This window comes from Rhamphochromis sp. 'chilingali', assembly GCF_963969265.1.
Source record: "Rhamphochromis sp. 'chilingali' genome assembly, chromosome: 1".
NCBI lineage: Eukaryota > Metazoa > Chordata > Actinopteri > Cichliformes > Cichlidae > Rhamphochromis > Rhamphochromis sp. 'chilingali'.
This window is the reverse complement of record NC_137929.1, coordinates 27501881-27526091: the sequence shown is the minus strand read 5'-3', so window position 1 is coordinate 27526091 and position 24211 is coordinate 27501881. Positions and strand designations below refer to the sequence as shown.

The 24211-nt window shown below is 39.3% G+C and overlaps 1 protein-coding gene across 4 annotated transcripts in view; it reads right to left on the bottom strand.

The window, feature by feature from the left end:
• Positions 1–1441: 1441 nt before the first annotated feature.
• The window catches only part of LOC308390792 (sodium/potassium/calcium exchanger 2-like), a 49160-nt gene continuing 26390 nt past the window's right edge, over positions 1442–24211 (bottom strand). For 2 of the 4 annotated variants that reach the window (XM_080873075.1, XM_080873076.1), the window contains 7 exons: positions 15605–15703; positions 14239–14343; positions 12573–12655; positions 6789–6923; positions 6609–6698; positions 6129–6295; positions 1442–5641 (listed from right to left, as the gene is read on the bottom strand). In XM_080873075.1, the coding sequence (XP_080729201.1) occupies positions 5392–5641; positions 6129–6295; positions 6609–6698; positions 6789–6923; positions 12573–12655; positions 14239–14343; positions 15605–15703 (929 nt within the window). In that variant the 3' untranslated portion in view covers positions 1442–5391. The remainder of the gene's footprint in view (positions 5642–6128; positions 6296–6608; positions 6699–6788; positions 6924–12572; positions 12656–14238; positions 14344–15604; positions 15704–24211) is intronic. The other 2 variants (XM_080873077.1, XM_080873078.1) reach the window with 1 other exon arrangement.

Below are 24211 nucleotides of genomic sequence, written 5' to 3'. Positions count from 1 at the left end.
AACGCTAACCATCAGCATGTACCTAATTAAAATAATCTCCAGCTACACTAACATTTTATATATATACATATATATGTGAATTGTAAGTGTAGCTGAGCACAATGCTATTAATAAAGTAGGGTTATGACTTTTACACAGGTAAAACGTTTAAAAATGCCAATATTTTTTCATGATCAAATGCAAATCTTGATTTTGCACATCTCTGCTGAAGTGCACCATTTAAAAAAATAATAAATAGACACATCCCTGTTGTTCAGGGAGCTTGGCAACCTAGCCACAGGGTAGCATTATGATTTTTCTACATGCACAGTTGTAAATAGAGATAGATAAAAGTGAAATCAGGAGATGAAATCACAAAACTCCCAAAGAGGACTCCTGGTTGAGTTTTTTCCCACCTTGTCTGTCTCTGGGATCAGAACACTTTGTTAAAGACCTGGAGTGCACTCTGACGCACAGTTATACGTGACTTAATGACACTTTTTTATGCTGGTACGCGAATGTACCGAACAATACATTTCTGCTTAAAAATGCTTGAAAAGTAGGCTACACCTCTTTATCACACTCTCAAATCCGTAAAAGCAGAATCAGTGTTTCAGATAAGAGAGAACCTCTTTTATTTAAATGTCCCTGAGGTTACCCGCTCCACCTGCCAAAGTATCTTTGGGGAAGATATTAAACCCCGAGACGCTCTCTAAAGCGTTCACTGGAGTGTCAGTGTGTATGATTGTCAGATAGAAAAGCCCAGAAAAAAGTACTTTTCTGAATGTGTGTCAATGAGTCAGCGAGGCACGTTGTATAAAGTGCTTTGAGTGCTTGAGTAGAATAAAAAAAAAGCGCTATATAAGGCCCTGTCCATTTATCATTTATCATCCGACATCTTGGGTCTGCCACTATCTTTGCTATTTAAGTATATGGTGCTTTAATCAACACAACATTGTAACTCCACAAATTACCAGGCATGGGTAGCAATGGAAAAATTTAGAAACTTTAATCATCTTTAATCAGCTCAGACTGCATGCCAATGTACTTACATTACAGTGTCATTGTCTTAGTGCTTAATAGCAGTCCTATTACGTCTTTAAAATATGGATAGAGACAGTCTGGCATCACTGCCAAGAAAGTCTTTTTTGTAGTGGCATGCATCTCGACTTACCACTTTTTATGCAAAGCGGAGCATTTGCATAAGCAGCCCTGCATGCCAGGACTGCTTTTCCAGAGGCAGCAGAACTGGTTATCAAGAAAGAGTTTCACAATTTTAAAATTAGCACCGTAGAAGTCCAGAGTTTGAAACATTACATGACTTTAATTCTCTAATGTGGAACTTAAAGTTGCCATGACTCCATATAGTTTACTTCATCAGATAAGTTGATGTAATGGCGAGAAATAAAGAGTATTATTTTTACAACAACAACAAAAGAAGACATCAAACACACTATTGCATATTTGAAGCATCTTTATTCGTTTTTATTATATACTTTGTGTTTTTACATAAAGAGACATATTTCTTTTACACATATAGTTTATATGGTTAATTTGTATCTGTATATATGTACACCTTAAATAAATCTTACATTAACACCAAGAAAATAAAACATTTACAGTGCAAGAATGTTCATTAGTGGTCAACTTTCATGGTCGCTTACCCTGGTAAACCACAATCACTTCCAAGCTCATGTGCTAAGTCGCTTCTATGTTTTTTTTCTCTTCTTTCTTTTTTGGTTTATTTTTTCTTGTTCTTCTCCCCATTCATGCTCTCAGTCAAAAAAGAAAAAGACATAAAATTTGGAAATTTGCTGACTTGATGGGAGGGGCTTTGGAGGAATGGAACAAATGAAATGACCAGAGTATGCACATGTACCACATGACCGACCAAACTCAGATTACCTGTAAACACGTTGAGGGTAGTTGAGACATTTTAGGAAATTTGCTTGTTTGCTTTGTTGCTTATAGTTAGACAAGAAGAAACAGCCACATGTAACTAAGTTTCCTTAATTTTAGGCTTTTTTTTTTACATATTTTTGTGGAGATTAAACAGATGAGAAAACATGTTACGAAACACTTGGAGAAACTGCAGCGTGATTCGCTGAAAGCTGCTGCAGCTCTTGAAACGCAGAAGCTAATTGCTTATAAACCAGCCCTGTAATGCCAGGTGTATAATATTTGATACGTGAGTTTTTATGAGTTTTTGAGACCTCTACATCATCAGTGTGAATTTTATTCCTCTGAAAAACTTACAAATTGCACAACTATGCCAGATGTAGCAAAACAAACATGCAAATTAAAACTCATATATGCAAACTGATATTTTAATTTATTATTTTTCTTCATTTTCAGAAGGTTCAATAAGCACTCCAGCTTCAAAAAGACAGAATTTTCTGGAATTTATTTAATGGTTCAGGCTAGTTTGACCTTTTTAAAAAGTCTAAACTCTGTTTCTATTCTTAAGCAATAAAAGTAATTAGGATGAAATAATTTTCTTGTCTTGCCTTCTGTTTTTCTTATTCGGCCTGAGCTGAATTAGGTCAAGCTAGACAAAAAGTTGTAGCAGTTTGAGATAACTTGCTCACACCCACAAACCTTTGATACCTAATTAGCAGAAAAAAATGATATGATGACATGATATCTCTATCCAAGGTTGTCCAAACACTCAAATACGCAGTGGAATTTGTAGAATAGAGTCACATTTCAATAACACAAATGGGTGAGGCCTATAGATAAATCTTTCAGCAATCACACTTATTAGCAAAGTGTTGGATTTTTAAATTTTTTTTACCTGCTCCGGCCGTCTTCTCATCCAACTCTCCGCAAGAAGCTAAATCTCCCACAATGTCAAACTATTCTTTTAAAGAAAAGGTGGTTGAAGAAACTTGAGGTGTGATCACATTAACCCGAGTGCGTGGGAGCTCTGAGGAATGGGTTTTAATGGTGAGTGTGCGCAGGATAATTTCAGAAAGTACATGAGTCATCGCAGAGGCCATAAACCGACTGTTTGAATGCGGCTGCTAGAAATGCTCAAAGAAATATAACATGTGAGAACGCGCCAAGCACAGCGGTTTATCGTGAGCACGGTCTGGACAGGCACTAGAGTTTTGTTTGCCCTGTGCATCTGTAACTTTAAATGGCAACATCGCTCACGTCTACATTTGTTTAATCAGAGGAGGCAATGTGGTATTTAAAGCCCTCGTTTTCTGAACTGAAGAGACACATTTTTAATCTGATGTTTAGCCTTAAAATGAATTCTTATGTTGTTTCTGTAATATTATGATAATAAAGGGCCGCCAGCTTTTTCCATCCACTATTGCAAAGAAATAAATACCTATTAAAAAAATCAAACACGTTTGTTATTTACAAAGTAAAACCAATGAGTTCCTAGTGTTTGTCTCTGAATGGGTGCATAAAAGTGAACGTCTATTCTAAGCTCCGCTGTACAGTCAGTGGGTAACCAGCCCGAACGCCTCGCATGCATTTCCCCGCACACATTCAGAGAATCTATTTACTACTATTTTACAGTTAACTCCTACTAAGCTGCTGTACAGAGGCTGTGTTGAGGTAAAGCAGGTGTTCCTGGCCAGCTCTAACAGGAAGGGGTTCGTTTTAGGAGAAATGGTCGCCCACTTTATGAAGTGGGGCTTTTTCTTTTTTTTTTGTATGTTTTTTATGTCTGGACAGGACAGCGAGGGAGGGCAGGGCACTGACGCATGATGGAGGGGTGTCTTTCAACACGACACACACTATATTGCTGTTGAGTCGATGATTTCCACATTCTATGCTTAAAGAGAGTTCGTGATTATGATTTATTTTCCCAGTATAAAACACAGATCGGGGTATATATTTATATATATATATTTTTTTGCAGTTAGTTGCAAAACACGGGTAGTATGACCTCTATGAATCGTCATCGTGTCGTGACTTTAAATGCAGATTGCACACATGCACACAAAAGCACCTTTGATTAGAAAAGAAATTGCACAAGTTTGATAGATATCGTCGACCGTACAATGTTGACATTTTCTACATAGAGACTGAGCACTCGTTTGCATTAAGAAGTTATGAAGCATGTCTGGAAAGTATACATTTCGGTATACAACTTCTTAAATGTTGATTGGTATAATTCACCTCCAGGTGGCTTTTTTTTTTGTTTCCTTTTTTTCCCTACATGCAGTTGACTCCTTGAAACTTCTACCCCAGGAGCTTAACTAGCCGGTGATTTGAGCCCAGTTCTACTGTGAACAAAGCACTACACACTGACTAATCTAAATCAATCATGACGCTTTAACACAGTAAAGTTATTTTCAAATGTATTATCTTGACATTGACTTTGTTTATGGATCTTTAATGAGCCTAAGTATTCATGCTTTTGTTTTTGCCCCCTTAACCAGTACAAGATATTGAAGGCTAGCATATGTAGCTAACTTTCATTTAGGCTTTTCTTTTGTTTGTTCTTGCCTTTGTCCATCGGTGCACGTGAAATGGAAATCTCTTTACAATCCTAATGTTTGCTCAATGGGTGAAGAAAAAAAGGAGCAGATTGTCATGCTACAGTTTATCTAATGCTACTAATGAATTAAAAAATAATAATTTAAAAGAAAAAAGGACTCATTCAGTGGTGAAAAATGACACCCTGACAGGGGGCGAGGAGAAGCTTCAACTCTGAGCACAGACAAGTTTGCAAGAAAGAAATAAGAAAATAGAAGTTCATCTGTCCTTCGCCGCGCTCCTTGCTGCTCAGGCGCGAAGCTCAAAAGAGAGTCGTCCCCATCGACCATTAAACAACATGTTTCGAAGAACACATTCATCCGCACGCTGCACCGTTTCTCTCATTCATTAGTTCGTCCACATCACGATTCACTCACGACGTCTCAGTCAGTTCAACCAGTATGTGCTTTCAAATGTGATCACAAATTTGAGCTCAGCCGTATTTGTTGTTAAGAGTTTTAAACAGTGCATCTCATGTTTGTTTGTTTCTCCCCCCGAACTTCACAGGAGGTCATTCTTCTCAACCTACCTTCATTTCTCGTCTAGTTAAACTAATGGCATGCATAATACTTCTATATTTGGCATAAACCCATAACCCACCCACCCAAACCCTCTACCCTACTCACCTGCCAGTGAAAATAACAACATATTTAAAATCCACTCTTGTTAAGCCTATGTTAAACCAGCCAAGCTGTAGTCTTGTCCCTTAATGGTTTAAGCGCTCCCCACCACCACCTGCTCACTGAAAATAAAGGGAGATCCCACAGTTTTCATTCATCTCTTGTACAGTTCTTCTTATTTGTCTTTTGTTCTCGGTGTAAAGGATCGCAAAGGGTCGGGTGAGACGGACAGCAGACAAATAGGATGGTTATGGTGGTGAGGGTGACGGAGGGGATGTAGGTCCCTGAAAGGTCCTTAAATAGTCACCGGGCAGCTAATGACCTTGTTCTCTAGCATGACACTGACCACCAGGAAGACGAAGTACAACATGAACATGATGAAGCCGAGCAGCTTGCTCATGCGCCACTTGCAGGCGGCGATGGAGATGATGACGAAGAGGAGCATGAGGAAGAGGAGCACGATTGCACAGAAGAGGCCGTTGGAGCTGACTTGCACCGGTCTCAAGCCTTTGAATAGGGACCAGAGGAGCCAGGGGAGCGGCAGTCTGCAAGTACACAAGCACACGATATGTTACAGGCTGACCACGTGAGCTGCTGAGAGCCGATAACAGCATGAAGATACGCGTCTATGTCCTGGATAAACTGACCCTTTAAATGATATATGCCTGTTTATAATTTAGTCTTTTTTCCGTCAAAGCTGCTTAACAAATATGCACGTGGTTGCCACATCTAACGCGGTACATTTGCTTTACTATCTTGTTGCTATTAGAAGAAATGATACAGGTTTAGCCACGAAACCGAACCTAATCTTGTGTAAAGACTTTGGAAATCAAAATTGCGCTGCAAAAATGTCATTACAGCCTGAAAGCCATCTTACTCCGGCCCATAGAGCCAGTAATAGTTTACTTATGATGCTACAGTAATTCAAGGCTTTGAGAGGAGTCATCGTCAGAGCAAAAAGTACTGCTTTCTCTGTGCTTCTCCTAAACATCACATACGGATCCCTACCCAGATCATGCTTGGATAACATACCCAACAGTAATGTCAAAGATGTTGGAGCCTACAGAGCTGGATACAGCCATATCACCCAGCCCCTTGCGTGCCACAATAACACTGGTGATGAGGTCAGGGATAGAGGTTCCAGCTGCTAATATAGTCAGTCCCATAATCTCCTCTGTAATCCCAATGGTCTCTCCAACCTGCAAAAAAGAAGAAAAAAAAAAAAAGAAAGCTAAGCTTTAGGGTAAATAAAAACTAATCTTTGTTCTGGCTATTTTTAATTTCCTTGTGCTTAGAAGCTGAAGGAGGTGATAAAAGTATCTCTGACAATCTTTGTTTTAAACAAGACAGCTGTAATTATGCGTGAGTGGATGGGAATGGAGGGTTATTATAAATGTCAAGAACGAGAAATGAAGGAAAATATATTTTGTAAGGATTATTCTTATATCATTAGGCTTTTGGGCTGCTGTTATGATCACATAACATCAGTTCTTTTTACAGAGTCTTGTGTACCTGATGGGCCCACCACACCATTAGGTAGGAGAATCCTGCAATCCAGCAGATGGCACCCAGGAATGTAATGGGGAAGAACTTCTTTGATGACTGGAAAATAAAAAAAGAAGGATTGAGCAGCACACGTACACACAGACACACGCACACGGCATTCTTGTTCAGGAGAATTTAGTCGCATACCGTTTTCCTGACGTCAGGCAGCGTTAGCCACAGGGGAAGGACAATAGGCATGATCAGGAGGTAGGTGAAGCGCTTGCGGCAAGATTCAGGCCAGGACAGGCTCAGAGGCTGGTCCTCTTCTTCTTCATCCTCAGCCTGAGAGCAGAAAAAAGGGAAGGAGATACTGGTCAAAATGTATCATTTTGAAAACAATATCAGGTGAACAAGAGGGAATAACTGAAAAATAAAAACATTGGAAGTGTCCCTTTTAGCTTCATATACTCACTACCCACAGAGGCAGGGATCAGTTTGACAACACCGCTGTTATGAAGGAATTCAGAAGTCAGCAGAGATTAATCGCAGGAACTGGATGTGTGCTACCATGACTTTAAAGGGGAGCCATTCTGCTCATTTCCATGTCTCTCTTTTCATTTTGGGAATTTACCAGGGTAGTTTTGCATGACTCGTAGCTGAAAATAATATGTCTTATACTGGACCATGTTGCAACCACATCGGATCATCCTCTGTCTGAAACGAGCAGTGTGATCTCCCGGAAAGCCCACTTTCTTTTTCTTCTGATTGGCTGCCCCTCATAAACCGGCTTCGTTTGATACAGAGCAACACTCAGAGATTTGATTCAAAATATAAAGTAGAAAACAGTCTGAAGAGTGGGCACTTGGCCTCATTATTTGAAACTTTGGCCATTGCAAGAGTATGACATAAATTTAAAAAAACAAACACATAACAGGTCTACTTTAAGAGAGAGGTGGCTGTGATTTCTGAGACTCCACTGAACCTGAAGGGCTGAGTGTCAGCAGTCATCGGGGGCTCATCACTGCTGACTGGTGATGTTGGCTGCATCAGCAGATCCTTAGGGTGTGACTGGACGTGCTGCTGGAATGCCAAGTGAGACAAAAGTTGACGGCACCCTGCGATTCGCATGAAATCAGATTCCAGGAAAGATGACTAAATCATCATTTTATCTACCTTCTTACAGGCTGTCACTTAAACATCCAGGTAATAGTTAAATAGTACAACAACTAAGCTTTTTCTATTCAGAAAGATCCCAAGGTCCCTTAGCAACTAATTATAGAAGATGATAAGGAGCCAAGGGGACTTGCAGAGAACAAGTCCATGCACGCAGGCCAGACTAGAACATGTGAGTGATCTAAAATTCATCCCCTGCCCTTTTGAGAATAAATAGGTATAAAAACATGAAGTGAAGGGGTGCAGAAGATACACTGGGCAGAAAAACAAAGTAAAACAGATGCTGATAACAGATGTGATACGCTGGGTAGTAATTTTCTCAAGGAAATCATTTCAGGCCTTAACAAATTTAATCAGATCAGCTAAACAAGGCCACAGTGAAGCAGAAATCTTTAAAGATGGTTGCTGCACGAATCATGAATCATATGGCGCTTATCCTGCTGTGACAGCGACTGCTGTTGAGTATTGCCTGGTAACCTTGGTAATCAGAGCTGCCAAACAAAAGGGCTTGCATCACTTATGTTCAGCATTCTGATTTCTCCTCCTCTCCATATCCAGATGGCTGCATTGTTGTCTTTTAAAAGCTCTAAAAAGCAAAACAAAAACACCCGAAGCTTTGCAAAGATCAATTCTGGACCAAATCCACTGCTTTTAAAAGATGCAAAGATTGTTATTTTGGCTCACTGCAGAATCCAAAAACGCAGCAAAAGCTTCTTCTTATGTTCAATCACAATATTGACAGTCCACTCCACACGGTTTTGCTCTGCAGCTCTTTCATGGGCATGTTGACTGCATGCAGACTACTGTTTCTGGATGACACTGCTCACCATGAATCCAGCATTTGACTATTTATGATTTGCTTTAGTTGCTTTCTATGCTAAAGTACCCCATTGAGCTGGTGCTCCCTGGTCTAACTTGGTTCCTAAATGCCAGCCCCTTGGGGGCCTTTCCTGCCCTGTGGTGGCTCAGTTGGTAACACTGCCAACTCTGTGCTTAAAGGCACTGACTTTTATCAGACACCACAGAGCTGCGAGGGGAGGCGTGACATTTGCTTTTTTTTTTTTTCCTTTCTTCCTGGAGGGAAGCATTTGCTCTGGTACCCGGTGTGAGGCAACAAAGCTACAATAGTTGAAATGGTCAAAAAAGTGCAGAACAGCTGCAGCAAGGCTGGAAATGCAAATGGTGCGTTTGCATTAGTTTAACCAGAAGAAGGAAAACACTGCTGATCTGACAGGTTCGCCTCCATGGGCATCTCCAGTTAATAAATAATGCAAGTACAATAATGGAAAAAAACACAGAGGAATTTGGTCTTCAAGTAAAATAATATCTCAGCCACAGAGTCGACAGATTATTGTTATTTTCATCAGCAGTGAATTCTGGGATCACACCTCTCTAGGCTTTTTATGTGCATGCACAGAAAGCCAGAGCAGGGATTGTTGCCAACAGATACGACATCCGTCAAATCACACACAGTATTAAAAAAAGAGTAGCTGGGGTGAAGACGGGTTGCAAAGCAGCTTGCAACTGCAACTGCAGGCAGGCTAAAGCAGCCTAAACTGCACGCCATATAGGTTATTGGGGTGTTTACGTGGATATCAGCTTCGCCGTGGGTGTGGGTCGATGTTGAAATCAGCTGATCTGAGGTGAAACGTCTAAATTTGTTGTTTTGGTTTAGGTTTTTGGGTTCAGAGTGTTCCATTGTGAGTGTTGCATTATTTTCTTGATTCAACTTTGAGTATCCAGGAATTGACAAAATGCAGCCATCTGTTTAAAACTAAGATGCTATGTGTAATTCACAAAGAAAGCCTCAAACACACACTGTGATTTGAAACTTCACACATTTCCATTCACTATTTGCCTGTCTGACAGCAGTGTCTCATTCTTCACATGAAACATTCATCTTCATAGATGCCCTAACAGCTGCAATGGCATGAATATTTTTTTTGTCCCCCACACGCACACACACAGGCTCCATCTGGATATAAAATTCTCATCCTATTTAGGAAAAGAAAAAGCAAGCAAATCTTCAAACTGAATGGTACTTCCACCCAGGAACTCCTGAACACTGTTTTTTTTTTTTTCACATCGCTTTAGTTGTGATAGAAGACGTAGGATGAGTCATGAGATCCCGTGGTTATGATTTTCTTTAGTTTTCCCGAATGTTATTTAAATAATTGATTACAGGAGCTTTATAAATATTCAAAATGTATGCTACTGAAAGCAGAAAAATCTAGAACATGTTGTTGCAGATAGACAATTGAGTGAGACATAGCTTTAATGTCACCATCAAAATTAGAACCAGATGCAGATTTTAAAATGAAAAATCTGCTGCTCAGAGAAAAATTACAGCACATGACTACTTTTCTTGGCTTGCTTCTCAAGGGTTTAGACAGTAAGTCGTGCAAAACTCTGCTGCAAATTTTAATTTGACCTTAACTATCTCCTTATTCCCCAGTCTTGGTTGCCAAGACATCCAGGAGGAATTGAACAATTAGTGTGATGGGGCCTCTGGCGGCAATATGAAGGTGTGAGCTGTTTCCAGCTACTTCCTGGCTGACACAGGCAGGTGCACTGTGCAGGATCTAAAAATAACAGCATGTAGGAATCAAGAATGCCAATAAGCATCCAGGTCTTTCAAAGTTTGTGAATCATCACCTGAAAAAAAAGGTGTTTTTAAACTCCATCTATCTGCTGTTCTGCTTCCTGCCAAACATTAATCACAAGAATATCATTTTTTTAGCATCATATCAGGTTATGATGTTATGATGTCTGTGTTTAGGAGAGGAAAATGTCAGGATCTTGAGACCATGCACTGATTTCTATAACAGAATCATGCCTGTTTTTAATGAAGTGTTTCCTGAGGATCCAAACCCATGAGATGCTCTGTAAGATGCTCTTTTTATACCCAATCGTGCTACCGAGCCGTTGCCATTTAAACTAAATAGTTTCATGTATTAGTTTTGTTTTAATTTAGTATTAGTATTTAAACTAATCAATTTAAAAATGTTTCTTCCGCTGTGGTAACGCTCACTTTTCCAGTTTTTTGCTCCATCAAATTCAAAATGAGATAATATTTTTCATTAAACTGTAAAATGTGTTAAACATTTGATATGTTTTATATGTCCTATTGTGAATAAAATGTTGATCTCTGAGATTGGTAAATTATTACGTTATGTTTTATTTACATTTTCCAGTATTAGCTTTGTACAGTATTATTTGTGCTTTTAATCAAGTAGGACTTCATAGTATTGTGGACACCACTGTATGCAAAGCTGCTTCACATATTACACTTTATACAATATATCAGATATATACATATATTTATATAATGAACTTTATGTACATTTCATACTAAATAACTAAATAACCTAAATTAAACTATACACTCTCTCAAATACAAAACTACCGCTGATGCACCAACACTTCTGTTGTATTTTTAATAATGTAAGTCCAGAATTTAAAAAGGAAAAAAAAAAAAAAACATGTTACTTCTTAGATTTTAAACTTTTCACGTGCCAGTGTTTTTTGTTTCATATTTATCTACCTTGTCTTTAAATTTTACACACAGCACGATGTTAGTAAAACTGTAATTTCGTCATGCTTATACATGCAATTTTCTTCAATATGAAAGACTTTTACAAATCTCTATGATATGAGATAAACTGGATAAAGGACTGGAAGCTTGAGGCAAGAAAAAATGCTTCTGAAAGAAAGCAGTCTGAGCCTGCATAATTGTTAACAGAATAAAAACTCTCTCCATATCATGCATTAATTGTAAAGGATAATAAAGGATAACTGGAGCTAATTTGTTCATGTGACGTTTGTGAGAATATCAACAAAATCGTTCCCATTTTTTCCCCTTTTCCCCCCCCAATTGCATATATATTTATGAAGAATGATTAGCCAAACCACTGATTATTACAACCAAAGCACTTTGGCTAATGCATGTCCTCCAGTTGGAGGAAACATTACAGTAATTAAAGACCACAAGCAACATCAGTTGAATGTCTCCTTGTAGTAAGTCGTCTGCCCAAGGAGACTTACAAGCTGTGTGATTTCCATCAAGCTTAGAGTTAAATATATTAGCACACAGTTCCTGTTATGTTTTCCTTTTCCTTTTTTCCACTATTGTTCACCCAGCTGAAACTGGCTGAACATTAGTTGGAACATTAGCAGGCTTTTGGGATTACTCTTGTTGATAGCAATTTAAAAGTTGAAAATCCAGCAGGATGACCGACACCCTCGCCTCCTCTGTCTGTTCTCCTCTCAGTGTACATATTTTGATTGGCTGCCCGGTTGCCCCAGGACCGTCTGCTGGCTTGGCGGGTTGCTGCATCCCGCCGTCGTCGTTAATGCCAGCGATTCTGGTTCAGGTGCCGTTATGAGACTCGCTGAGCCTGGCCACACGTCAAAGACCGAGTGTGTGTTTGTGTTGACGTACGTGTGCGAGTGTGTTTGTTTCGAGCATCCAGTGGCGGGGAGCAGCAGGTGAGTGAGGAGTGTGATTACAGAACTCAGAGGGAGGAGGTGGGTCTTTGGCAGGTCTGGCTGAAGATGGAGGAACTCGCCCGAGTGCATGCTGGGAAATTATCAGCAGTAGTGACCTGTGCCATAGTTGGTGCAACCTTTGCATCAATCACACTCAAGGTGGAACACAGACACAGATGAGAGGCATAAAATATTCATAAATGCCTCTCTTACTTTGATGTTTGTCTCACAGTTTCGTTGCCTTCTCACCCAGTTAGGTGGACAGGCGACGAACTGGTATAAATAGATTTTCCACATACTGCGATTTGTGAGTGCCCTTTCATTTCTTACCGTCTCCCCCTCTTGCCCTGCTGTTCCATTCATAGGTGGGGTCACCTCCACTTCCACACTGGAGCTGTTAGGAAGGTTCTTATCTGCAGGAAAAATAATGAATTAATATAATAATAATAATGAATTTGTTTTTGACAACTCTGAAAGACAAAGTGTTCGTTTTTATGGTCTGAAGAAAAGTGGACAAATCATTTCTGCATAGCAATTCTATCCAGGTAAAATGATTCAGCTCCTTTTTTAATTATTAGGGAATCCTCACATTGTGGTAAATAAAGTAAGTAAAGTTGTTTATATAGCCCTTTTTCTTAGACATAAAAGTCACAAAGTGCTGTAAAACAACTACAACACATTTATAATATCATAGAGAACCCTGTTAAAATAGAACAAAAATAAATGAAACGCATAAAGAACAACAGAAAATGTCAGCAGAAGGCCTGATTAAACAGAAAACTGTTGTTTAGTTAAGTAAATTATGAGGTGTGATCAAAATGTTCTACGACTGCACCTGTAAAAATAACAAAAACCTGTTTTTCCAGATTTGACTGAAACTCCCTCAAAGACACACCTAATGTTCCTGCTCTGTTTAGATTGCTCTCTAGAAGCACCATTCCCAACATGCACGTATGCTTCTGTATCACCTGAACTTCATGACCTGATCTGCCACCACTTGACATGAACATTGCAACATTTTCAATGGAAGAGTTATCGGGTCTCTCAGTCTTAGCTACAGACTCTGTCTTCATAGCCACAGTTTCTCATATTGAAATTTAGAACGCTGTAACACTACAGTTGATATTTGCTCTTCATGCAAGCAGTGAAGTTGCAAATGCTCATGTGCAAGTGGTGTGAATGCATCCTCCAGGGAAGTTTCCATGTACTAGTGCAGAGCTGCACAAGAAGCTGTCCATGAAGGGGGCAGCAGTCGTTTCTGCTTTTTATGCCCAAAAAGTTGTTGAACTTTTAATAACACCTTTTTATTCCAGGTCGTCTTTTTGCCAAATAACTAACCTTTATTTCAATCAAGTAACCGACTTAGCATTTCAGTACCAACATCTGTTTCAACCCTTATTTGCTTCTTTCAGATTTCTGTTTTGTAGTCAGAAGAAAAACACATTTATGGAACTGCTGGAAAGTTAGACCTAAATGTCATATATTTATTAAAAAAAAAAATGTTGTAACAACAGAAATAATGGCAAAAAGTACATCAAGGCACCCCCATGTGTGTGAACATACATGTGCATGTCTGAAGCTAACACTATCTCACCTTATCAAATGCTAGTGGCTGCTTTAAATCCATTTCAATTGAGGCCCGACTTACTTAACTTACCCTTATTAAAATACAAAGAGCCGAAAGCCATGTAATCAGATGATTAAACTATAATTGCTGTGGAAATTGCTTTAATCCAAGTATGGCTGTGATACAATTAGCAGATTCTCAGACAGATAATGTGCCTCGATACCACTTTGGTCCACCACATGACCTCCCTCCCTACCTTGCTCGCTCAGATGTGACAATATTACAACTAAAAATGTGATACCTGGACTGAGTCACAGTAAATATTCTTTTGCAACAACCTAAAAAGTGAAGTTAGCTGTGGTGACCACCAGTCGAGCACTTTGATCAAGAGGGTAATATGTTAATGTGGTGCGGTTAGCATAATTTTGCCTTGTTGATCATCAGCTATGTCTCGCTTTGATTCTCCTGCTTTGCCTCCATTGTGGCCATGAAAGTGTTTCCTCTGGCCCCCTGTTTGTTCCTTGGTCCAGCGCTCTTTGAAGTGAAAAACACATAAATTATTCTTGGCAGTGACTGTGATTGATTAAATACTGCTTGAAGACAACACTTGCAATCAATTTGGCTGCTCTTGATCATGTCGTGTTTGTTTAACAACAGATGATCGTTTCAGTAGGGAATCTAATAACTACCGCACATGAGCTCGGTTATTCTAGCGATACCCGCTTCTCCTTGAAGGTCGTGAGAGGCCAAAGCTGATCAGCGATCAGTGGACAGTGCAGACCTATTCATCGCTATGTTTTTCCATCAAGGCATGCCTTTACTGCACTGACAGCATGTTTGGGATCAAAGTCATTCTGAATAATTGTTCCACATGGAATTTCATGGTGGATTAATATTCTTTTTTGTTCAAAACTCCATAAATTTTGACAAGATCCCCAACACCACTGACTGAAATGGAACTCCAAACCATGACAGAGCCTCCACCGTGTTTTACAGACAGCCGTTACACTCCCTGTCGTAGCTTTCTCTTGAAATCCTGACCAGTTGCCACAGATGTTGAGTCCAGTTCTTGAGTAGTTTTGCTTATCTCAGCCTTTTCTCATCATTTCCCTTCCTTAAGTATGGCTTTTTGACAGCCACCCTTCCACTTACGCCATTTCTGATAAGGCTTCAGTGAACAGTAGACAGGTCAATTGATTTTTCCCATTTCTTTAAGACATAACTTTCAAATACTGTTGATCTGCGGCTGATGGTATTTGTAGGCCTTTCACTTCGTTTGTCCTCCATCTGCCCAGGTTTCGCAAATTCTTTTAAAGGACACGCTTTCCACCATGTTCAGATATATCAAGTTTAAGCTAACAGCTCTTTGCAATTCACCTTGATGGTGCAAAAATACAATTTTATTGCTGTAAAACTGTGTTATCTTTGGCATTTTAGTAGATTCTGTTAGAGAAAAAGGGAATAAATCATGTGTTTTTGTGACAGGTTGTTAGTAACAAAGTATCTAAAGACAATGTAAAATTGTTTCTTTGTCTTATGTGTAGACACAATACTAGTTCATCGCTTGAGTTAAGATCCTGATTCATGGGATCCTTTGGAAATGGTCTTCCAAGGTCTTCCTTGGAAAGGAAAGGTCTTCCAAAGAAAAGAGACATTTTGGGAAATATCAGACCGACATAAAGACTGACATTTTTTTTATTGTACGGACAATTTTGAGCCAGAAAATAAACAAAGGTATTTCCTATGATTTCATACTACTGCAATAAGATCTAAAGGATATTAAAGTTTTATTTACCTGAACGACTCGCTACTCCATTGGCCTTTTCACTATCCTCCACTTGGCATTTCTTTTTAGCAATCTTGTGCAGAATAGATGCCTTCTCTCGAAATTTACCTGCAAAGAGGAAACGAAAAGAGAAAACACAACACTGGTCAAATTCGGACCAAAGCGCCGCGTACCGTACCATCCACAAAGCCTTTCGGCCTCGTCCCAGTCAGCGCTCCTTCGTTGTCACCTTCGACCCCAGATGGGTCGCGTTTCAAAAGCACAGAACAAACAGGGTGGCGGCTTTACACAAAACTGCAGTTGCAAGAACACATAGTCAATATGACATAGCATATCATATACTGATGATCCTGCAATGTCCTGGTCCTTGGCGGAGGCGAAGCAGAGAGAATCTCTTGTGAAAAGATCTGCCTTCTGGAGCTCAGATTAAGTCCTGGTCTTGTTCGGTTCTCATTTCAGATCAAAAAGTCACAAGAGATGCCAGAGGCAAGCAGGGAACTTAAAAGCAAACAAAAGTTCGGGACGGCATGTCACAAATCACAAATTTAAAGATTCAAGAGGCTGTGTTCAAATTTTTAATCCAGGAAGCAACTAATTTGATCATTATCACAGCTAATCTCTTACTCCAAGACAAAAAAATTATCATAACTATAAATGTAGAGAATTTGAACAGATGTTTCTAAAACTGCTGGTACGTATTAGTTTGTAGATAACATTAATTGATTCTGTGAAACCATTTTGTAATGGTGTGATGCAGTGGACTGGATTGAAGCCTTGACCTTGTGGCTCATATAATTTGTGTGCATTCTTGATATTGTAAATAATGGCTCATCCAAGGCAATTTTAATCACTAGCAATAACTGAGGAGCAATAGAGTTTTGATAAAATCCCTACAGCCTGAAATCCCCCCAAAAGACCACAAATATAGCCTAGAAACAAGGAGAAATACGATTCCAGCACCAAGTTGTGCAGCTTCCAGGTCAGAGTTCAGCAGTAGTGGTTGCTCTCAGTATTTTTTTTTTTTTTTTTTTTTTACACCAGCCTGTAATATAAGAGACTTTATCCTATGCAGCACGTACTTTCTGTGCGCATCATTAATCGTTGTGCTGTCGTGCATCCGTGCTTAATTTAACTGTGCGTGTCAATCCTTCCCTTTTCTCCTGCCTCATCCAAATCACCCGGCTGCAATCAATGCAAAAGATTTTTTTTGTTTCATTTTACAAATGCATGGCTGATTCGTCAGTGCTTGACACAGTGATGCGTCAATACGAATACTCCGCCCAGCCATGTGAACGCTGTCTGTGACCTTCTGGCAAAATCATTAACCACCCTAAGTCACCGTCGGCCGCCTTCGTGCCTCCTCTGTCTCACTCTACATTTCTCTATCACCTCGGATTTTCTCACTCATTCGTCTTTGGCAAACACCATCTTTCTCTCACTTTGTCTTTTTGTTGTTTGGCAACGCTCAGCCCCTCCCTGCCCTTCCTCCACACACATGCGCACAAATACACACACATACACTCCCGACTTTCACAAGACAGAATCACACATTCCTCTGTCTTGATGACACTCACCTTAGGCGGTCATTGTCAGTTAGTTGTCTTAGCGAGTGTGTGTTTGTGCGCGTTTATTCATGGATAAGTGGGTGTTTATTTATGGATGGGGGAGTCTGAGATCATCATCTTGTTACTTGGGCATAAAACTGACAGGGTTGTGCTTTCTGCTGTAGGTATGCAAAAGAAATGCTAAAAAAAACAAAACACTGGCGTCATGTTTCAGATCTAACTTTGAACATACTTTGATAAAGACCTGTGAAAGCAAAGAGCCGTTACTACAGAAGCTGCAAGAAGAAGGAAGTTTATCATTTTAGATACATAATCCACAGAATCTGAGATCACCTCAGCAAGTTAGCTTTAGCAGGAATCTAGCTATTTATTTCTCTCAGTTATCACTGGTATTGTAACAAAGTATAAAGAAACTTGTTTAAGTGTTCTGATTCTTTATTTATTTAATTGTTTGTTTTAACGAATGTGCAAATTAAAGCAATTAAGTGGATCAGATAATTGGTTAATTATTCGAATGAGCAATCAGTTACCATATACCGTTGTGTCTTTTGTTGTCTGATGACATCACACCATTTCTTTTGCCTTTCCACTCCTTGAAGTATGTTGCATGTACTAGTAGAAGGCTTTCAATCCTCAGGCTGTGTAAGTGTGCATGTTAAGCTCAGTTAGTGATATGGCAAAGGTGGCAGGATTTATCTTGTGGGAAGACGTGTTTTAATTAGTGTCATGGTTATAATTTTTAGATATTGAAAAAGCACCTCCAGGCCTCAGTCACACAGGCGTAGAGACCAGTCAGTGACCCCACGGCAACCTCTGGTCACTTCAGAAAATGTGTATTCCCCAAGTTGCAGGAAAGCGGTTGTTGGAGGTTGGTGGCTGTCGCCACTCAAAAACAGGGAGCTGAAAACAAAAAAACCTTCTCATGATTGGCTTGGTCAGAATCAGACTGGCGCAGTCGCTCACAGTTTGTGTGGAAGACGTCGACTTGTCTGCAAAAACTTGACATTTACTCTCAAAGCTGCAAATAAACCGAAAATGAAAAACATTCACCTTCAAAGTAAAAGCTTTGCCTTAAAACGTCAACCACAAACAATTTCAAAAGGCGACTTTGCATCACATTTTTCAGTTTCACTACAGCTTAGCAAGTAGTTTGCAAGTATCTGCAGGCAGTTTGGCATCTTCCATGGAAACTTCTTCTCACCCTGGAAACCTACTAGCAACCAAAGCAATCACAAAGACGTTTTTGGTGTAGCATAGCAAATCTCTCTGCAATCAGTTTCACACCCGCTGGTTGTGGAATACACACTTTTTTCTAGTGACTGGTGGTTTACAGAGTTTCAATTAAGATCTCTAGACCTGCTCCAATGTGGTTTTGTGAATCAATTTCACAGGAAATACATAATTTCCCCTTGCAACTAGTGGATGCCACAAGGTTGTTGAAAGGTCTCTAGGCCTGAGTGATTGAGGTCTAAGCTCAACTAGTTACAAAGGTGGCGAGGCGATGTTGAGGAGGAGGAATATGCAAGTGCTACAGCTCTGAAGCGGAAAGATTTTAGTTAGCTGTGATGAGGAAAATTAACAAGCTTGTTGTCACCATGAACTCACCATGAGGTAAAGTTAGTATACTCAGAGGTTAAACTGGACAACATAACCAGCTTACTAGAGATTACTATAAAGTTAAATCTGGTAAGATAAAATAAAACATGAATTTTCTCAGCAGCTAACATTGTAACGCAACACATTACCCTTTAATGACAGTGATATTCAAAACTAATAAATTGCTTTTAAAAGTAAAGCTACCAAATGCAGTTTATAACAATTTTTTGCCATTTCCACCTTATTTATTGTTATTTGGAAACAGAGCTTTTACTTAATATGGTTACATTTTTTGATTTTTTTTTACGCAAATTTTAAAAATGTGTTTTTCTGTCACTTTGTTTTAGCATAAAAGCACAAATATCAAAAATAACACTCCACCCAAATTATAAATATGTGATTGCTATGTATGGGAAATGTATGTATTGCCATCTTAAAGGAATTAAAAAAAATAATTAAAAAAAAAACACAGTTAATGTTTAGTTAAATTCTTTAACTTAAAAAATATTTAACAACAAAAAGACCAGTTTGTGAAGTGTGGGTTAAAAAACGTTGTCATTTCTGCCTGTTACACAACCACTGGGTGGATTAGTCACTCCAGTTTGCCAAATTCAGAAACGTTGCTTCTGGTGCAAGTGTAACCTCGAAGTAAGTGCTGGGGAATGGATGATGTGCTGTATTGCTCAGAGACGCAGATGGGTAACAGGGAAAAACAAGCAAAGACGAGAAAACATTAAAAAGACCTTGTGTGTTTTCTGAATGCAATATTGGCCGTGTAAGTGTGCGTTTGTAGTTAAACCAGCCTGCATTATGCATGTCTTAATTTACACAACGTCAAACAAAAGAAGCAAATTTAGAAATTTTCAGAAAATACCTAATAAATAAAATGTCATAATAACACTACACACAGTAACACACAATATGTATGTACATATTCGTAGGGGAAAAAATATAAAAATATGCCAAAAACCAAAAATGGGAACAAAAAGTACAATAAAAAAAAAAAAAAATGGCATGGCTACTATGATTTGCACTTATGCCAGTGAAATCTCAGCGAGATTATCAACTTAAAGCAAAATTATGCAAACTGTGTATCACAGGCAAAAAAATAAATAAATAATAATGGGGCTGGATGTGTTGCTTCGTGATGAAGATGGGGGAGTATAAAAACAAGAGGGATGATAGAAGCTGTCTCAAAGAATCAAGTAATGAAAACTTTCAGGCTTACCTTCCTCAGTCATTGAGTGATAATATTTTAGTTTCCCATAAGTCCCAAGCTCTACAACATCACAGCAAAAGACAAGGGTAAGGCAACAAACACACAGAGAAAAGGAAAAGAGTGAACATGACAGAACAAGACAGATCTGCTGGTTCTACTCACATCACATTCTGTACAGAGTCACACAAGAAGCACAAGAAGTCACATACAGAGAGACAAAATCTCCCCAAGTCATCACTGCATAAGTGCAAAGACAAAGCAAGGACTCAACTGCAAATACAAAACATCAAGAGTCTTTCAGCAACTCAGTCTGATAAAGAGCCTGCCAACGGTAAAGGGAGGGGGAAGGGGCAATCAGTATACCACCATTAAAAAAAATGATCAGAGGTTCATAAAAAGATATATTGAAAACAAACAGAAGAGGACAGTCGGAAGAGAATATACTGGGTCAACATGCAACAAAATGATGAGTCCTCCTCTCCTCTGCGCACAAGCTTATTCAGGGGCTTGATGATTCGGCATTTTATTCCCACAATGAAACCCGAACAATTAATTTGATTCCCTTACTGCTGCAGTTCTTCCATGCTACAGTAAATAGACAGTCAGCACATCGGCATGATGAATTAGCTGGGAATTCAAACCTGCAGCAACAGCTGAACGTGAAGCAGCTGAGCAGAGGACACCGGACCGCAGACTTCTGCCTCCCACGCTGTTTCAACAATAAATGGCCAAAAAAAAGTGATGATTCGCTTTAAATAGAATAGTAAGTTTATGTTACATTAACTAGATAAACTAACTTAACTCCAGACAGTAGTTATATTCCCTTCTGACCAGAATTAACAATACAGGTCCAGAAGTCAGCACACATTACTGAGATTTATGGAATCCATCCATCCATTTAGCCACTTTCTTAACTGCTTGTCCAATTCAGGGACACGGGGCCACTGAAGCTTATCCCGACTGACTTTAAGATTCATATCTTTTTAATTCATGAGCCACTATTTTCCAGAAGCTCTCTCTGCATGGGGGTTTGTCTTTCTGCGCCACATGCAAATTCAGAAAAAGCAACACCAACCAATTAACACCAAGCAAGACCAACTTGTCCTTAGTCTCCGTTCTTCTTTAGAAACTTTTGATAATGAAGCCAGGCATGCTTTCCTCTTCTGCCTGGCTTCAAGAATATGAGAGTCATCCTATGAGGTAATCTGGCATATCCACAGACATTCATGGTGGCATTGATAAATGTCATTCCTTATCACCTTTTGCACTCATACAGCCAAGTATCATCACAGGCTCACCTCCATGCTTCACTACTGGGAGCACGCATTCACCGTTAGTGGTCCTAGCCCCCCAAGCGTGCCGAAATCCATCTAAGCTGAACTCATTTATCTTGCTTTCATCTTACTGGAGCATGTCTTCCCGATATTCAACAGGCTTCTTCTTTTAAGGATATTTATCAAAGTTCGATCTCATAGTTTTCTGCCAAAAAGTAAGTATTGTTAATCAGCAGTTGCCTTCTGATCGTGTAAGCTTTGACAGAAACTCTGATTTCCAGCAAACTCAGAATTCCTTTGACAAATATGAAGCAATTGCCTTGATCTTCAGAGCTAGACTGTTCAAGTTTTTTTTAGAAAGAAAGCCATTGAGACTCTGATTAGTGGTACTAAGGCTCCCTCTATATCCCTTGATTACTGCTGCTGTGCTTCTACTTATTTTTAGCAATGCACCGATCTTCCTATATACTTTTACATCTTCACGAAATCTCACAACCAGACTTTTAAATTCCCCTTCCTCGTTTCCTCTACCCATGTATTTCAACTGGTGTTTTAACCTGTATGTCAGGTGGTAAAATGTTAAATAAAGCCATTCACAGTATTTGCTTTTGATTGCTCATAAGAGGAAATATTCTAGATCTTTACATTTTTATCCACCATGCAAAACAAATTGGTCTGGTTCCAAATTCATTCTACATACTATACTGATATCACCCCCAAACATACAGTTGCAAAAAACTATTCTCAGCACCAACAAAAATAAAGAGCCCTACAGCACATGGCCACCACAAGGTCTGATGTTCACATCATGGAGCCAGTCTGGGATTACATAAAGACTGGGAGCACATGAAACAGCTTGAATCCTGAACCATCACAAAAAACTACCTCGAAAAGAGCGTGAGCAACTATTTTCAACTAAAGAGAACATGGCATGTTCTACTAACTACAGCAAGTTTAACCAAACGTCATCATTGGAAGGACCTCACTGGCAACAAAGTAGAATAACATGTACCTTTTCATTAAAGCTATTCTTGGAAATCTTTCTGTTTGCTGATGTAAAATCCACTCTCCTGTTTCAAACAGCCGTTAGACTGAATCATCACGGTGGCTAATCTCGTTGACGAAGAACCAAGAAGCTGTTTCAAACACTATTTTTTATACAGTGCAAACAATGGGCTTGGAACAAGACGAAAAACTTCCTTTGAAACACTACCATTAAACCACATGTCATTTACAAATAATTTAAACGTTTTAAATCACTTTGTCCTTTTATGCCTCACTTATTGTGCTGCTGTGTTTTTGTCTGACCTTTATCTGACCTCTTTATCTGATTCAGCTGACGGTACTAAGTTGATATTTTTGACCAGGTCTGCCTGTTAACAGAGGCTAGTTCCCAAATAAGTTAATATAAACCTTTTGGTTAACCCTAACTTTGCAAGTATGCCATGTAGTAGGCATCAGTACAATAAGCACTTTATATGTTCCCACCCACATGCCTACATCGTTCACACTAATATCCGACAGTGGGCGACCACTCTGCTAGTGTGTGAGAGGATTATGGTGAAAATCTCATGCCAAATGTGAGACTTGGCAGCCATGAAAACACAATCTAATGAGATGAAATCACATTTCATTGCAAAATGCCTTGCTCATATGCGGTGCTACTTGACAAGCGTCTCAATCCCATATCGTTATATTATTTTTGGTTTGAAGTACACTACCACTCTACGTCCAGTCTCTACAAAGCTGCCCTGAGGGCAATTATCCCCAGACACAATCACTGCCTGCACGGTCCACCCGCTGTAACTCCATAGAGAGAGCGAGGCTTGTTGTTGTTGTTTTTTACCAAGGGACCTCTTGTCCTTGTGGTGTGACCTCTAAACCTCTGGTGAGCCATGCGTGAGAGTGTGCGTGCAAGTCCGCTCCGTCTGCTGGGGGTTGGAGTGTCAGGGAAATTCACAGCCTGTGCAAAAGCAAAAAGGCTTTTAGCATTGATTCTTTCACCCACCCAGTGCGGGGTGGATCAGAGGGCATGGGAGGGGGTGTGACATATGCGTAGTATTTGATTACGTTTGAACAGAGGCCGGTAACTACTTGGTTACAGTTTTTATGCTAAACTAAATTACATTAACTTTATGTCTATGGCTCCTACGGCAACAGCAAGAAATCAAGTCAAACTATCTATCAGGGGTGTCAAACATAAGGCTTGGCGGCCATAATCGGCCCGCCAAAGACTCCAAACTGGCCTACTGGAAAATATGAAGAAGAGCGCAGATTTTCCTCCCAAAGCTTTTCATACAATACCAAAGTACCTGATTAATAGCTAAAAATTCAAATGACAGGAAACTTTTTTCACTATAACTATAGAAATATATTATTTTTACAGTGGGTCCACAGTAAAAAAAAAGAAAGAAAAATTAACAAAAACTTGGCTAAGAGAATTATTTTCTGTAATTTTATAAATTTATTTCATCCATTTACTCCAGCAGCATTTCTCTATTATGTCGAAAAAGTGAGATGTGCTGTTGAAATTGCACTTCTGTTTTTTACATGACGCTATCTCAGGGATTCAATGTGTAGTTAAACTTCTTTACACTGACAGAAAGGAGGTTTCACTCGTCTAGCCGGCGTAAGGTCTAAGTGGGCTGCATGTGGCCCACAATGTAAAATGAGTTCACATTCCTGCAGGATATGAAACAATATCTCTTCTGATTATATTCTACAGTAAATATGTTAACATGTCATCTTATATTTCAGCTTTCTTTTATGTTTTATGAACATTGTTAAGTTGATACAAAAAAAGATCTAACCCAAAATGTCAATAGACTATATCTGCATACGTGGAAAATATATTTCCGTTGCCCAAGGGGTGGTAGGTCAGTGACAGTGAGTGCATTATTGAACCATGTAATCGATGGTCTGGGTCACGGCACAGACAGTACTGCTGGCAGGCAAGGCAGCT